General features: G+C 43.0%; 1 protein-coding gene across 1 annotated transcript in view; it reads left to right on the forward strand.

The window, feature by feature from the left end:
• LOC119964533 (ERI1 exoribonuclease 3-like) overlaps positions 1-16,170 on the forward strand; it is a 498,848-nt gene extending 482,678 nt beyond the window's left edge. Inside the window, exon 8 of the mRNA XM_038794156.1 lies at positions 14,578-16,170. Within this exon, the coding sequence (XP_038650084.1) occupies positions 14,578-14,660 (83 nt within the window). The 3' untranslated portion in view covers positions 14,661-16,170. The remainder of the gene's footprint in view (positions 1-14,577) is intronic.
• The last annotated feature ends 619 nt before the right edge of the window (positions 16,171-16,789 follow it).

Consider the following 16,789-nt stretch of genomic DNA (forward strand, 5'->3'; position numbering starts at 1 on the left):
CGCCCTATGATTTTTCAGTGTTTAAAATGTACAGAGAACTTGCCCCATCCTCTGGCTCCTCATGTTATTCATGTAATTGGAACTATTCATATTTTGAGGATTTTGTTTTTCATTTTTAAAGTTTAAGTGTCTCTCTGCAAAGAATTGATAAAAGAATCAATAATAATGTAAAATAGCAAATTGAAATGAGACGTAATCCTCCTTATATTCGGTTAGCAAGCAGCAGTTCCCTACCAACATATTAAAATATTTGTAGGCGCAACATGCTCATTTTCTACACAATGTACTCATCTCCCATGCCATTGATCAAACTAAGTGAAGGATGCAATGTTTCCTCAGGTTTAATAAGGAGACGGAGAATCCACACCAAGTAAAGAGCTAGATTTATTTACAATATGGTATGTACAGTTCCTGGTAGATCCCTACCAGGTGTCTTCCTGGTTGATGCCTTACTGGCTGACTTTTATACATTGGTTAGTTAGAGTTCTCCTGCCCTTAGCAGGGGAGGTCATACTCTGCGAGGACCACTTGGAAGTAAATCATTCCCACCCTATAGGTCCTGTGCGGGATAGTACATGAGGATTAGGAGCATTCTACAATTTAATGCAATATGTATTATTCTGTTGCTAAGATGCAGCTATGTGTAACCTAGGCTGTCACTTTAAAAGCAGATGGTCCAAATGTTATATTTGTGCACATCTTCAGATTAATTCAAGGCTAAGACATCCTATGATCAATTGGATGGCAATTATTTTACTGTTTCTCAGATTGCAAGGGCAGAATATTAAGCGTGAAGGGGAAGTGTGTCCAGGTGTGCAGGGATTTAAATCCCCTAAAAGTGGCATTGGGTCTTGATCCCGACATCAACCCGTCCACTTCTGGATTTCACCTGGGTGAGTTTGCAAGTGAACAGGAAACCCCCTTGGAGCTATTGGATAAGTAATTGTCATATGCAAGCAGGTCATTCATTACTGTTCAGACCGACCATTCTGGCTTTAACATCTGTTTCCCAAACTATCAGTAACTCACCAGAGTCAACCAACTGAGTACACGGGGGAAGTGCTTCTTCAAATCCTCCCCAGCCTCTCAGTTTTGGCGAAGAGCGAAACTGAAGAGCTCCAGCCATTGTCTGATGAAAGTTTGCTGCTCACAACAGTTTTTCTGAGGGTGCTTTTACTGCTTGACAGAAGATTCTCAATGTCTTGGATATCAGTTCACCAGTCTCACACTTCACTCACCTTAAGCTGCACTTTCCAGCTGTCAGCCTTCACCATGGCATGGGAGCAGCTTACATTTGCACTTCAATGAGGAACAGGAGGAGCACCAGTAGAAATGCCAGCAACAACACAAGCTTGCATCTGCTCAATCACATGCTACTCCACAGGGCTGAGCAGTTCATTACAGAAATCCAGCTCCAAGGAGACAAGAGCACCAAAGCAGGATTTATAAGCTGAGGATCTGCTCTCTTCACCTGTCTAAGCAACAGGTCCTTGGGGGACTCAGAGCAGGTCACACCTGGGTTAGGTGACCACACATTGTCAGTGACCATCAAGTTGTCTGACTCTGGGGGGGGTGCACCATCCACCATCCCAATCACCTGGTTTACCACCTCCTGTAATAATGTTGTGCTCTATTCTGTAAGGAGAGAAAGCAGAGTGTTTTGAGTGTTAGAAATAGCTTGTGTGGAGCGGAGGGAAGGGCAACATTTATGGAAGTTGATTACGATGAACTGATGCGAGAGAGCAATAATTGTGATGTTGGCTATCCAGTTTAGAATGTAAGGTGCTGAGAAAGAAAGGAATCAGTGGGGTTGCAAGATGTTTTGTTCTGATGAGTGCTGTGCAGGAGAATACTAAGAAAGTCAGAGTGTGGGTCTTGGCACCTGAAAGAGTGCCAAGAAGGCCATTTGCCTTTCTTGTCCTTTGAGGCCCTTCTCATTGGTGCAATGTCTTCAGCTTAGAGGGATTACATCCCTGTAACTGACTTCCTGAACCTCTGGCAGACATGCCTGCTTGTTTTGAGAGGCTGGCCTTCCCATCCTTGGGAAAGAAGAGCTCACCACAGGACCTCCAAGGAATAATCCAAGACCCAGGGAGCAACTTCCAATCCTGTGATTTCTGCAGCCTCAGGGATCCATGCCCATTTGAGCCTTTCTGAAACATGACGGAATCCCTATAATTAGAAATCTTTCCTTTGACAGATTTAGTGCAGCAATCCACCTGCACTCTTTGATTGGTTGCAAAACCCAGACACAGAATGACAATGCCATAACTCATATAAAAAATCATGACACAGCCCACTTCAACGACAATTAAGTTCCCAAGGCACTGCAGGGTCCACTGCTTCACCTAAATTCCGCCCTAAACCTTTTCCAATAACCATAGAATAGAACCATCCAATTCCTACGTACAGAAGAAGGCTATTCGGCCCATCGAGTCTGCACCGATCCTGTGAAAGAGCACCCTACCTAGGCCCACTTGCCTGCCTTATCCCCGTAACCACATTACCCCACCTAACCTGTATGTCTTTGGACACTAAGGGCAATTTAGAATGCCCAATCCACCTAACCTACACTTCTTTGGACTGTGGGAGGAAACCAGAACGCCCATGAGAAACCCATGCAACCACGAGGAAAAAGTGCAAACTCCACACAGCCGTATTGTTCCATAGTGCAGAATATATTTTCTACTGCCGGTGGAAATTGAAACATATTTGCACAATTCCATTTTACAAGTCTAACTATGAATTCATAGATCCCAATTTGTCCCCTTTGCTAGGGTGGACTACTGCTTTAGTGGACTGGGAAAATATTGCTTGACTCCAAGTTACCTAATGGAAGTTGGTGCAGAGTACTTATATAACCCCACACATAGCACAAGGGCATGCAGTTATATTAATTCATAAAAGAAAAAGACGGAGAAATCGCTCTGAAGAAGAGTTATATGGACTTGAAGTGTTAACTCTTTCTTTCTCCACAGATGCTGCCAGACCTGCTGAGCTTTTCCAGCATTTTTTGTTTTTATTTTGGAATTCCAGCATCTGCAGTATTTTGCTTTAATTTTACAGAAATGCCTGTCATTTATTTTATAAAATATGTTTCTTCCAAGTAAATATTTTAGCACTTGAAATGCACTGTGATAATTTCTATGGTGAAGCACAGACTGGAAAAAACCCCAGAAATTTCAGACCGTTTTTTAACACTTTCCGAGACCCAAATGGAATGTTACTGCTGGGGTGGACGATAAGATGGCAGAAGGGATTTGCGCTGTTCTGCAACTCCCTACCATCTTACTTTCTCGAAAACAGACACAGCAAGGCCAATCACCACAGAGAAGTGAGGCCTAATTTAAATTCACAGTCACATGCTGATAATATCATTACGTTGCATACGCCAATTTAACAGCGAGCTGACTTGGGGCTGTCTAATCCTTGCCTACTAGCCAGCAAAAGCCAGTGCTAGGCAGCATCCTGTTGCAGGAGACTCGGGTCAGTGGTTTTTAAAAACATTTTAAAGAATTCTTGTCAGCGTTTCCTGGCCCCTCTAGAATACTCTGGGCCTACTGATCCCCATCCCCACCCACCTGCAGTTGTGAATTTTTAACACTGGCAAGGGTATTAAGGGTTACAGAGCCAAACTGGGTAGAGTGAGTTTGGATTTGATCTAATTGAATGCATACTCTATTCCAATGTTCTTTCCTTATATCCTCACATACCTTCCTGGATATAATGTGTGCACGTGTGTGTGTGGTATGGCCCAACATCCCCTCCATTCCATAAAATTGCACTCCTGCCCCCAGACATTGTCTTTATCCCACTGCCTTCAGGTGGGAGTCAGCAGCAAGCGGTGTCAAGGAATTTACAAGATGCCCGGGTATTAAAATCTCCTAGGCCTCATACTCAAGGGAGCCAGAAGGAGAAAAGGAGCCTGTACCTGATTTCTACCTTACTTCAGATCGGGGCTGTGGTTTCAGATGAGATTTTATAATCGTTTCTTACACTTCATATCCTTGTTAGCAAAATATAGAACAGTAATTCTATTCACCTCTTCACCTGCCCGTCAAAAAACCCACTTGATCTTTTGAGTATATGTATCCGAGAGTTAGCAATCCTTAATGCAATCCGAGTAATGTGCTTCATTGTGTCCACAAAAAAAACATTTTCATTGTGCAAAGACCTCTTTGCAAGAAACATTTAAAATAAAGTAAGCTTGTACTCAAGGGGTTAAAAAGAAGCAAGATTGTTCTGAAAGGAATACTTGCCACTAATGGAAGATCGAAAGCCCCTATATCACTTAGTACATGTCTACTTCCACTTTATACCTAAGGCATTCATTGTCTCAACTTTGGCTTGGTTCAATCAAACACAAGCCTAACATACAGCATCACTTGTGCATCAGGACATTGAAATATGGCTACAATTAGCTCAGATACAGTTCAATTATGATAAACAGTGCAGCACCCTTTAAGCTATGATTAAAAGGCCTCCCCTTTGATAGAGAGACCTAATTTCACATTATTATTGCCGGGGCTTGATTATAAAATACTCTCTGAATTTACAGTGAAGAGATGGATGTCGGGGCGTCTTTATCATCTTCAGATCAGTGGTGATGCAGATCTCTTCTCCCAAACCATTCATTTTGATTTTTTCAGCGTGGCACCGCTATAGTCTGCCACACACAGCTGGGCAAAGTCACCCTTACGGTAACAGCATGATAGATTACTGCACCATAATGAAATGGAGACATCAAGCCTCCACGCAAAAACATAATCCAACAGGATTGGACTGTCCTGAATGGAGAAGAAGAATCACTTCTCTCACAGCTTCATCAAGAATAAAATTACACTTTGCAGTTCCAATTTCTTAAAGCTGCACTGTACCATTCTTATTTTCTTTGCTATCTTTTTAAAATCTGTTTCTATTTCTTAAACCTTCGAAACAATTGGAATTATTCTCAGCATTTTAAAATTAATTTCTTAACCCTGTAAATATTAGTCACATATTTTAGTGAATTTGTTTTTTAGTAAATCTACATTAATCATTCCAGCTTTGATGTTAGTCAGGTTTTAAACTCTTCACATTTTGGTCTCCTTTTCCTTTTTATCCATGCTTCTGTTTCTCTAATTCCCTTTTTAATCTTTTTAATTTCATGAAAAAATCTTTACAGAAATGTTAAATGCAGAATGGGTAAAATGATAATTTCAGTTAAAAACCATCACTGAGCTTTCTCTGCTGTAACAGATTTATAATTAACCTGGATACCGGCAATGAGTATAATGAGCAATCTAAAACAATTTAGCAGTGCTTTTTGATGTAGGAATCTTGAAACTGTTTCACGTGAATTGTAGTTTATTTTTATGACATCCCAGTGCACATTTTCGTCGTCTAACACAGAAGATGGGAGGACACAGAAAAATCAATCTCCGTTACCAATACGTAAACCAAATAAATTCATAGGTCAGTTAGCTGCACAAAACATGGATCAGGGCAAGCTCTAAAGGCAATACTGGCTGACTTGCAGGGTTACAACAGTTTGCAGCTGCAACTGCACCTCAATCACTGATGAGTTGTTTATTTTACAACTGACTGCAACCATTGAAAATACTAATGGAACTGTCTTTTCTCCGGCTGAGTTGTTCTTTCTGTACCTTTCACATTGGTATGACTCTCTGTGATTGAACTGCTCATGGAATACACTTCTGTGTTTAAAAACTCTCTTTCATCCGAAGAAAATGTTCTTTTCTCTCACTGTTTACACTAGTTCACAGTGAACTGGCAGATACATTTTTAAGTGAAATTAAGGTTTTTTAAAAAATCTTATCTTCTTCATTCTAAATTAGGCTCTTACCTTCATACTTGGCACCTTTTGATCTGGCAGTTAATGGTGAAGTAACTTGGCCACCTTTCAATGAAGAGTTGAGCACGTGGGAATAAGGTGCTCAACTGCTGATGCACCCCTTTCTCAAAATCAAACACTTACAAGCTTGCTCTATCTAAAAAAATGTTAAAGAACATATTAAATGATAAATTCTTGTCTTGATTCTTCAGTCTTGATGGTCTCACATTAAAAAAAATATTGATGCGTTTTGCCCATTTTCTTTAGATTGTAACTTTTCAAACCTTACTTCCTCAGCTCTGCTCAGATTGACAGGCAGATGTATTAACAATTCCAACTAGACTATGGCCAACGATTAATGATTGTAGCATCTACTTAAGAGGTACCATCTAATTTATCACACCAATGCCCCAACCGAGTTTGACAACTTGCCCATCTTTAAAAAGTCTGAAGACAAATATCAGCTATGGCTGACATCCAAAACTGGTTCTTGGGACATTGAGCGAATATATTGGACAGGATTTAGCAGGCACATGTATGCGGGTGAAAATCCCTTTACAGGTGTTAAATCTCATGAGAGGGCCATAACGGGATTTGCAGCAATGAGATCCCTGTTTCAGATCTTTCCCACCGAGGACATAATCGGCTTTGCGCCCAGAAAGGGAAAGGCCCGATGACAGTGCGGGTGGTGGGAGGGTCTGGGGAGAGCCCTGATGACAAAGCAGGGGAGGGGGGTGAAGAGGGGGAACCCCGATGACAGCCGGGGTGTGGATGGGAGAGGGAAGCCCTAATGACAGCAGGGATATGGGTGGGAGAGAAATACATTGGTTTTCAGTCAAACCCTGACACTTTGCCATTTTTTGGGAAAATTCCTCCCATTCTTTTTCCATTACTATTCTGCACACTAAAAGCACATGTTCCTTCAGCTGGGAGGGCAGCCTAGACTGGGCTGTGAACATCATAACAGTCATTAGTGGATCTGTGATTTACTAGTGGAAGATGGTTCAGCAAGGAAAGACTACCTTTCTTTCCATCAATAATAAAACATCATTCTTTGTTTGAATATTTTACAAGAGAGGCAGCCAGACCTCTTCCAAAACTAGCAGTTTGGAGAACAGTTTGGAGTAGGCAGCCCGTCATTGGATGTTGTGATACTAAGGTGGAACTCAGACCGGGAGTTCCAAAGAAGAGTCATATTTGATTCAAAATGTTATCTCTGTTGCTCGCTCCCCAGATGCTCCCAGACATACTGAGGTTTTGCAGCATATTGGGCGGGATTCTCTAATAATGGGGCTCTGTCCCCACGCCGGTGTGAAAAGCACCAACCACTCCAGCAACAACGGTCCCCAATAATGGGGAATGCTCCCCTTCCTAGGGGGCTAGGTTGGCGCCGGAGTGGCCCCGCAGCTCCAGCCGGCGCAGGCATGCGATGAACGGCCGGCTTGATTCGCGTGTGCCGCAACGGCCGACGTATTTCCATGCATGCACGGGGGTTCCCTTCTCTACGCCAGCCCGGGCAATATGGCGGAGCCCTACAGGGGCCCGGCGTGGAGTAAAGTAGGCCCCCACGGAACCAGCCCGCCCGCCGATCGGTAGGCCCCAATCATGGGCCAGCCCCCCCCCCCCCCCCCCCCCCCCGGGGGTTGGATCCCCCCGCCTGGCCCCTCCAGGACGGCACCCGCACACATTCACCTTCCAGGTCCCGTTGTGTGGGACCTGAGTAAGCCACACCGGTGGGACTCGGCCAAACTTGTTGGCCACTCGGCCCATCAGGGCCCAGAAAATCGTTGGGGGGCAGCTGTCAACTGTAGCGGCGGGAATCCTGCGGGCGCCCGAGAATCAGCGCTGGAGAATGGGGAAGCCGGCAGCGGGGCCCGATTGTCGTGCCATCTCCGGGGATTCCGGGTCGGAGATTCCCGGCCATTATTTTTGCTTTTGGCATGTTGAAGTTTAGGAATAGAGGACCACAAAGAAATGTTGTTTTAAAATCTATTACAAATTACATGTCAAATGTCTTAAACAAAATATTTGATATATGAGTGGTTGTTGGGGATGCGTTAACTTAAAATTAATTTTGAGAGGTTTTTATTTACATAGTTCATTAGTTTGTAATTTCTTCTCCCATTGAGAGGAAGAAAAGATTATGGGGGGGATAAAAGTGAAATAAGTACAAAATGAGCAGCCACAGATAACTGTCCTCAGATTCTCTTTGCTAATTAGTGAATGTAGGGATAAAGAATCATTTTGTTTTGTGCTGAGGTAAAAGTTGCCTGAGCAGAAGCATTTAAACATTCTTTTCTCTCCAGCTGGTCACAGCAAACAAAAAGTTTCCAGCTGTATTTATATATATCAAATCATCTTGAGCATACACAAATGAAAAAGGATTTGCACCTCAATGTTAGAAAGTAATTTAATAGTTACTGTTTTAATAGTTAGTTGCTGACCTCTGAGCAAGTCAATTTTGAGATCCTCTAAATTAGCTTTTCACTTGACCAAAAATTATTAATTGGTCTTCCACCAGGAGAAATCAATCCTCAAAGATTGAATAAAATACAACTTTGGTGTAGGCGATGAGCCAGTCAGTGAAGGTAGAGAGCAGCTCCAAAAAGATCCACTGATTCAATAGTGGAGCAGATGAAGCGAAGAAAAAGCAGCAGAAGCAATAATGGTCTGGAGATGGATGGCTAAGCCCAGTAAAATTAAAATAAATGCAAGCTGGTGGATTGTGTTATTTTTCAGTTCAGGGTTCATTGGCAAGTGGCATTTTCTATCTCTGTTACAGCCCTATATTGTCCTTTGGAGGAAAAATCTATGTTGAAGTCACTGCAAGTGCTGTTCTTGTAGACTTTTTTTTCAGCTCTCTGTTTACAAAAAAAAAAGTTACTGTATGCTTCTTTATGTTCTGCTGCATTAGGACTTATGACAATGTAAAAATCTAAAGATCCAATAAACTCATAAGCTAAGGACTTGGTGCAGCACTCCACCCAGTACCACATGACATGGTATTGGTCTAAACCAGGGGTGGGCAAACTACGGCCCTCGGGCCGCATGCGGCCCGCCAAAGGTATTTATGCGGCCCACCAAGTCATTAAAAAAAAAAATTTTTTAATTTTTTAAATTGTTTTTTTAAAAAAAAATTTTTTTTTTTAAGGTTAATGGGGGGGGGGGGGGCTGTTGGGTTACTTACTGGTATAGGGTGGATACGTTGACTTGAGTAGGGTGATCATTGCTCGGCACAACATCGAGGGCCGAAGGGCCCGTTCTGTGCTGTACTGTTCTATGTTCTATGTTCTACATGAGGCGCCCAGAATCATAACCGGGTGAAGTAATTATTTTACTTAATATACTATGCGGCCCTTTGTGAATTGTGAATTTCTGAATGTGGCCCTTGCACGGAAAAGTTTGCCCACCCCTGGTCTAAACAATAGGTCTTAGCATTAACTCCACGTGAGAATCAAATACTTTGGAGAGCTAAAGTAAATATGTTAAATTGCTGTTCATGTGATGTAGTGGGGATATATTAATGGATCATTTTATCTAGCACTGGTTTAGTTTGGATCCCAGAAAACTGCTGTCTGTAGATCAACTCCTAGTATTTACACAACTAAATCTCACTACCTTATATCAGCAACAGGCTGAGACAAATTATTTTAAGATTCTTTAAGTTTGCTGATGACACAAAGAAGCCACATTTAACAATGATTTTCACATTATTAAGGATGCCCTAATACTCCATTGGAGGCAGCTTTTTTTTCCTAATGTTGGGAGTCAATTTAAGAGGTTTGGAGGATGGCAGAAAGATGTGGATGTTCAATAAAACAAGCAAAGAATTGAAGAAAGAAAATCAGAAAATGCTGGAACTCAGTGGGTCAGGCTGCATTTGTGGCGAGACACAGAATTAATGGGCAGAATTTAATGCCATCCTCATAGCAGGTTTGGAGGTAGCATCCTCTTCACCTCCCCACTTTTATCCAGATACAAGCCCGAGGCAGAACTCCTGGAGAAGGGCTAGGCTGTCCCTTGTTGTCATGCACTCCGTGTCTAATAGAGGGATCCAGCAATGGGATGTGGGGTCATGCTGAGAGCCACACACACACACACACACCCTCCCACCCCCGTCATTACTTACGACTGCTACTCCTCCACCTTTCCCTCAACCCCGAGGCAGATCTCATTCACCTGTGATCTAGGTCCCTCGCTGATTTTGGGCTTCTGGTTAGTGCATTGCCAGCATTAACCATGTCCCACAATAGCATAGACAACAATGGCGCTGACCTCTGATTGGCAAGTGGCTCTCGGGGAGGGAGACAGGAATTCTACTCCCAAGGCCCTTGATCTCAGGGGAAACCTGCTGCTGACCATAAGTGCCTGAATGGAATCTTCCCCAACGGAGACAATGCAAGCCTCTCGCCAGCATCCCAGCTGGGGGCGAACACCTCTTTTGCCTCGTTAATTTAAGCCCAACGTTCAGGTTGATGACTCTCCATGTAAACCCAAACGTCCAGCAGTTTCTGCTTTATTTCTGATTTCCAGAATCTGCAGTGTTTTGATTTTGAAATAATTGAAGATGACTTGTCAGTGAGAAAAACCTCAAAGGCGCCAAGCACTCAGTGTAATGTTGAATGAAGGATGGCAGTGCAGACAAATTGGGATGGAGAATGAGTGGTGGCAGTAGTTAGATGAAAGTTAATATCACAGACGCTAACCATGGACAAGGGGAAGGAAACCTTGGTGAGGAAATCTCCAGCGTCTTCTGATACGAAATCTAGAAAGACTCAGAGGTCACACATCCTTTACTTTCTTCAACAGTACTAGCCAGGTAACCTTGGATACAAGAAAATGGAAGGAATTAGGCCTCTCAAAGCCCAAGGCTACTACCAGACACTTCTGTTGTGTCTTGTCCTCCTCACTTTCTCCCACATACACAAGCATATAAACAACCACACAAATACCTCATATAGAATTTTGCAGTGCAAAGTCTTGTGAAGCTGTACCCAGAGATGCAGTAAACTGCTGGAGATCAGTAATGCTTTCCTCACTAGAAGTTTATCCTTATGATGCCACAATTATACTTCCATAGGAACACAGTTTAACAGAAATTATTAGAAATCACTTTTTAAAAATTATAAATGTCAGGAAATGTATTGAATTTTTTTGGACACTTAATTTAATCAATAGCTGTGACAAGAGTTTTTATTTCTCATACAAATACTTCAAATTTGAAAATACTGTAGGATAGATTCAGAGTCCCCAATAATTTATATTGTAAACCGTACTGCTTCTACATGTTTGAGATGGCACTCAATGCATCAGAAGCAACTAATAAAAGATCAACATTCATGCCTGTACCAGATTCTTATATGTAAGCCTTGTGGTTGGATTTTGTGTTATAGCTTTTTCTGTAACTTTCTGGTCCTGTCCTAACCCAATCCAAAATGCATTTTCCAATAGGAATCACTGGATGGTGTTGAAGAGCAGGAATTTTCAAAATTCTTCTTTTTTCTGCTCCCGAGTCCTGTGGTGAATTATATCCTTGCTGTTGTCATGAATTTTTCATGTATCATGGCTCTTAAATGGGGAGGGAAACAGTATTAGAAACAGAACTGATTCTGATTGAAGATCACGACCTGAAACATTAATTCTGTTTCCCTCCTCAAAGATCCTGCCAGGCCTGCTGAATATTTCCAGCATTTTCTCTTTTTACTGGGGCTCTCTTTCTCTGTATGGTTCAATAACACATCAGGCAATGTATTTACTCACTGAAACGTAGGGACACCAAGCTGACTAGTGGGTGGTTTCCAGATAGTTTATTTTTGTTTTTATTGGCGATCGTTCAATATTTGTGGGTAGCACAGTCCAAAGTTCACAGTTCCAGGGCGCAATTCTCCGAAATGGAGACAAAGTCCCGACACCGGAGTGAAAACTCCGGTGTGTTTCACTCCGGCGTCGGAGCCCACTCCCAGCCCCCTATTCTCCCGCCCCCGGGGGGCTAGGCGTTGCATCTTTTACACGCGCTGGGCCACGACGCAGCGTAAATGACGCGGCCGGCGTCGTGTAAATGAAGTCACCCGAGGCCGCCCCGCAAGAAGATGGCGGATGGATCTTGCGGGGCGGCGGAGGAAAGCAGGTCCTCCTTTAGAGAGGTCGGCCCGCCGATCGGTGGGCCCCAATCGCGGGCCAGACCCCATCGGAGCCCCCCCCCCCCCCCGGTGCAGGAAACCCCTCCCCCCCAAAAGGCCGCCCCACCACCACCCGCCCCAGCATTCCTGCGCAATTCCCGCCGGCAGCGACCAGGTGTGGATGGCGCCGGCGGGAACCTGTCGTGTAGGGGCGGCCGCTCGGCCCATCCGGACCGGCGAATCGCCGCTCGCCTTTTGCAAACGGCGAGCGGCAATTCTCCGAGCAGCCAGCTGTGATTCTCACCGCGCTAGTTTGGGGGGGGATGGGAAAATCGCGTGCAGGTGCCGGAGCGGCGTGGTGGGACTCGCGCGGCGCCCTGGCGATTCTCCCACCCGGCATGGGGGGGGGGGAGAATTCCGCCCCCAGGGTCCCAGGTTCGATTCCTGGCTTGGGTCAGTCTGTGCAGACTCTGCACATTCTCCCCGTGTGTGCGTGAGTTTCCTCCGGGTGCTCCGGTTTCCTCCCACAATCCAAAGATGTGCAGGTTAGGTGGATTTGCCATGCTAAATTGCCCTTAGTTTCCAAAATTGCCTTTAGTGTTGGGTGGGGTAACTGGGTTATGGGAGGGTGGAGGTGTGGGCTTAGGTAGGATGTTCTTTCAAAGAGCCAGTGCAGTCCCGATGGGTCGAATGGCCTCCTTCCGCACTGGAAATTCTATGATTTAGGCTGCATAATGGCACTGCGTAGTAGAGGCAGTTTTAACTTCCACCCAAAACGGGAACTAAGTATGCAGAACATCCCCTGTAGCTGCCTGATGCAGTGAAAGACCAGACTAATTTTAATGATTGAGCCAGATTTCAATGCCACTTAGACATTTCAAGCAGCTTTCCAATTGGAGAGTCTCAAAATTCCACAGCTCCAATATAAACCCAGCTTGTGATAGTAGCTGAAAGGATGGGGGCGAGAATCACAGGGAAGCCTTCTAAACATTGATATTTCAGGGGAAACGTACTTCTTCTTGAGGTACTTTGACTGATCCATGACCACTATTGCTGGACAGAGTATGTTAAATGCATGGTTTGCTCATGGTCAACATGGATTTCAAAAAGTAAGACTTGTTTGACTATTCTCATTAGAGCCTTCTGGAGCAGTAATAGAGAGAGGAGACAAGGGTGATGTAGTAGATATAACATATCTAGTTTTCCAGCAGGACCTCAATAAGGCACTGCAAAACAGATTAATAAATAAGGTCAGAGGGTGCAGCATCATGAGACATTTAGCCTGGGACAGCATGGTGGTGCAGTGGTTAACACAGCTGCATCACGCATCCGAGGTCCCAGGTTCGATCCCGGCTCTGGATCACTGTCCGTGTGGAGTTTGAACATTCTCCCCATGTTTGCGTAAGTTTTGCCCCCACAACCCAAAGATGTGCAGAGTAGAGGATTGGCCACACTAAATTGCCCCTTAATTGGAAAAAATGAATTGGGTACTCCAATTTTTTTTTTTGATGAGACATTTAGCCTATGGGGCAACTAACTGGCTGAAAAACAGAATGGAGAGAATAGGAATAAAGGGAAGCTGTTCAGTGTGGCAGAATGTGAAAATTGAGGTCCCATAAGGATCAGTGCTGGGATCATTGCTGTTCAGAATGTATAGTAATGATTTAGACTTTGGAATCAGAAATGTTGGGTGGGATTCTCCATCCCACCACACATGTTTTCTGGTGCGGTGCGCCCCCGCTGCCAGCGGGATCCTCTGTCTCGGCAGCCGGCCAATGGGGTTTCCCGTCGGGATATCCAAGGGCATGAGTGCGCTGCCGGCGAAGCGGACAATCCCGCTGACAGAGAATCCAGCCCACAATTTTTAAATTTGCAGACAACACGCCGTGGGGAATAATCAACACTGAAGAGGACTGCAACAAATTATAAGACACTGCCAAACTCGTGCAATGGGCACAAAAGCAGGGGTCTTCTGACCCATTTCAACGCTAGCATGAAAATTTTGTCAGGGACACTTGAGTGGCCAACGGATGCAGTTTAGTTTTACAATCGTCAACTGTTGGCTGAGCTTTTAATGCTAGAAAACAGCGTTGGAAGTAGATCTAAATCAGTGCTCATGTCTGATTTAAACCCTAAAAAGGAAATTCAAATAAACAAAATATAAGCTAACGTAGTAGCAGAGCTCTCAATAGAAATCTATTTGTTGAACATTTGGGTAGCAGGTCCATTTACATATCTGCAAGGGCGATTGAGTGCAGTATTACTGTATGCCTGCTAACCCTGTAATGTTTCTCTCTTCCACAATACCAACAAAATACAGCGAAGTTCATGTTATCTTTTTCTCTAATTGTCAAACGATTGCAAGGTGTCAATTAATCTTTTCTTCAGCAAGCCTTTGTCCACGCTGTGGTATGCAATAGGTGAATGTGTCCTCGGTGTACAAGCAAAAGGGATGTGTACAAATAGGCCAGCACTGATCAGCTTCTAGCTGTGAGGCTTTTCTTTGATGACTCCTCATTACATTCCTCAGGCCTGTTCATTTTATATTGTAGTTTGTGTCTGTTTTATCTTTCCGCTGTAAAGAATAAAACTATAGTTCCAACATTTAAAACAATGTCCCCACAGATGACTGCAAGAACATTGCCAACATAATGAAGGAACTGGCACGAAGAGGATTTACTTTCAAACAAACTGGATCAAACCTCTGAGCATGCAGAAGAAAAGAACAGGCCTTACTGCTTTGAAAATGCCTACAAGGGTATATGGTAAAAGTAGTTAAGCCATGTATAGCATTCATAATTGTAATTGGATGTCATCAAAAATAATCTAGTTCAGTTAATACAGCATGAGCCAATTTAACTATACTAAGGTGTTCCTTGTTTCATTAAGTGCATAATTCTGCCGCTGATTAACTCATAAAACACGCTATTTTTAAATTAAATATTGCAAACTTGAAAAGGAAGATTATGTTTCAGAATTGTCAAAACTCTTAAACTGTGTAAAGAAAAATACTGATACTCTTAATTGTGTCTCAGTTTCCTATCTTAGCATGTTTTATGCTTTACAATTCTGGGTTTAAAGGTAGCTTACTGAGAGAGATTTGTTGGTCTAGTATTGTGTGATATATCAGAGGCTAATCAGTCACAAAGGCCTCCCACCATACCCCGATCTCAAGATTGAATTTTCTCCTTTATACTGCCAGTGTTAAAGTCACAACTACGTTACATATAAATGGCAGCAGGGAAATTGGGCGAAAAACCCACAAGATCTCCCTCAAGGACCAACAGGAGAGGGTTGAGATAATCCCAGTTTGCTTTGGCAGAAAGCCTACTAGCTCAATATTTGAAGAAATAATGTCTGTAATAGTGACCTGTACACAGGGCCCAAATATTCACCTCCCTGAAGACTTCAGTCTAGCTTTACGTTTGGCCAAAATATCTGTACTGTCTTTAATATCAGCATTCTTTTCATGGTCCCACAGAGGATTTCTTACTGCAGCAACCGCTGCATCGTCCTCTCACAGTTGCAGCTCGAACTTTGTAATGGTGATTCAATTGGTAACCCACCCTAGACAGATAATGACACTAAACGCAGTGGCCTAATATTCTATTGTGCACTCTGGTAGCAAAACATGAGGGCATTATTTATAATTGCAGTCACAGTTTCATTGTATGCTGTGCAAAAAATAAATTTCTCCTTGTCCCCATCTGATATTACAAATTTCCATTTAAACGTACTTATATTTCAATTTCTACCATCTGAGGATTATGTGATAATTCACTTTAAAATACGTCCCTTTTAAAGGATTTGATTGTTTATATGCCATATTTCACCTTTTCTCGTAATTACATATTCAGCCATTTTTCAAGTGATAAGAAAACAAATTACTCGTCACCTGCAACATTGGTGGGTTTCCCAAATTAAGGTGCTGAATTTTGAATGAAAATTCACGTCGAAGATTTCATTCAGGATTTTTTTTTCTCCAAATTATGGGGAAGGCGAAAGATATAGGTGAACGAAAAGCATCAGCAAATAACTGAAGCAATGGGGACTTGTCTGTCTGCTTCTGATTGACAGTTATCTGTAAAGGGAAAAGCAATCATAGTTCAGCCTTAATTCTCAATTATTCTTTAATTATTCCTTTGCTTAAAATTACGTGCTGACTGAACCTTATCATGTAAAACCCTTTGTCATAATAAAATGGTGTTCTGAAATGCAGTTATTTCTTAATTTAATATATATTCTGTGTTGCAAGTTATTAAATACTCGGTTAAGTGTATCATTTGCTTATTTTACAAAATAGTTCCACATCTTAGCCTGTTGATTAAAATTGATGATTACCACAGTACAAATACAACTTAATTTCTGTATGAAAGTTGCCAAACACCATGTTCTGTGCTATAACATCTGAACACAGAATATCCAACATGTACCTGTAAATTATCCTAAAGTTTAATTTAGCATCTTATATGTGAAATTATTCTGAAATGACAAAATAAACCACATCATATCACATTTCACCCCACCAGCCTCTGTGTGCAAAGCATAATCCTCCGCCATTTTCTCCAACTCCTGCATGATGCCACCACCAAACACAACTTCCATTCACTCCCTCTGTCAGCATTCCGCAGAGACCATTCCCTCCGAGATAATCTAGATCACTTCTCCACCACACCCAACATCTCTCTTCACCCATAGCACCTTTCCAGGCAATCGCAGAAGGTGTAACACCTGCCCCTTTACCTCTTCCATGCTTAACGTCCCAGGCCCGAAACACTCATTCCAGGTTAAGCAGTGTTTAACTTGCACCTCTTTCAATTTGGTCTATTGCATTCGC

Source organism: Scyliorhinus canicula, chromosome 4 (genome assembly GCF_902713615.1).
Source record: "Scyliorhinus canicula chromosome 4, sScyCan1.1, whole genome shotgun sequence".
In the NCBI taxonomy this organism is placed as follows: domain Eukaryota; kingdom Metazoa; phylum Chordata; class Chondrichthyes; order Carcharhiniformes; family Scyliorhinidae; genus Scyliorhinus; species Scyliorhinus canicula.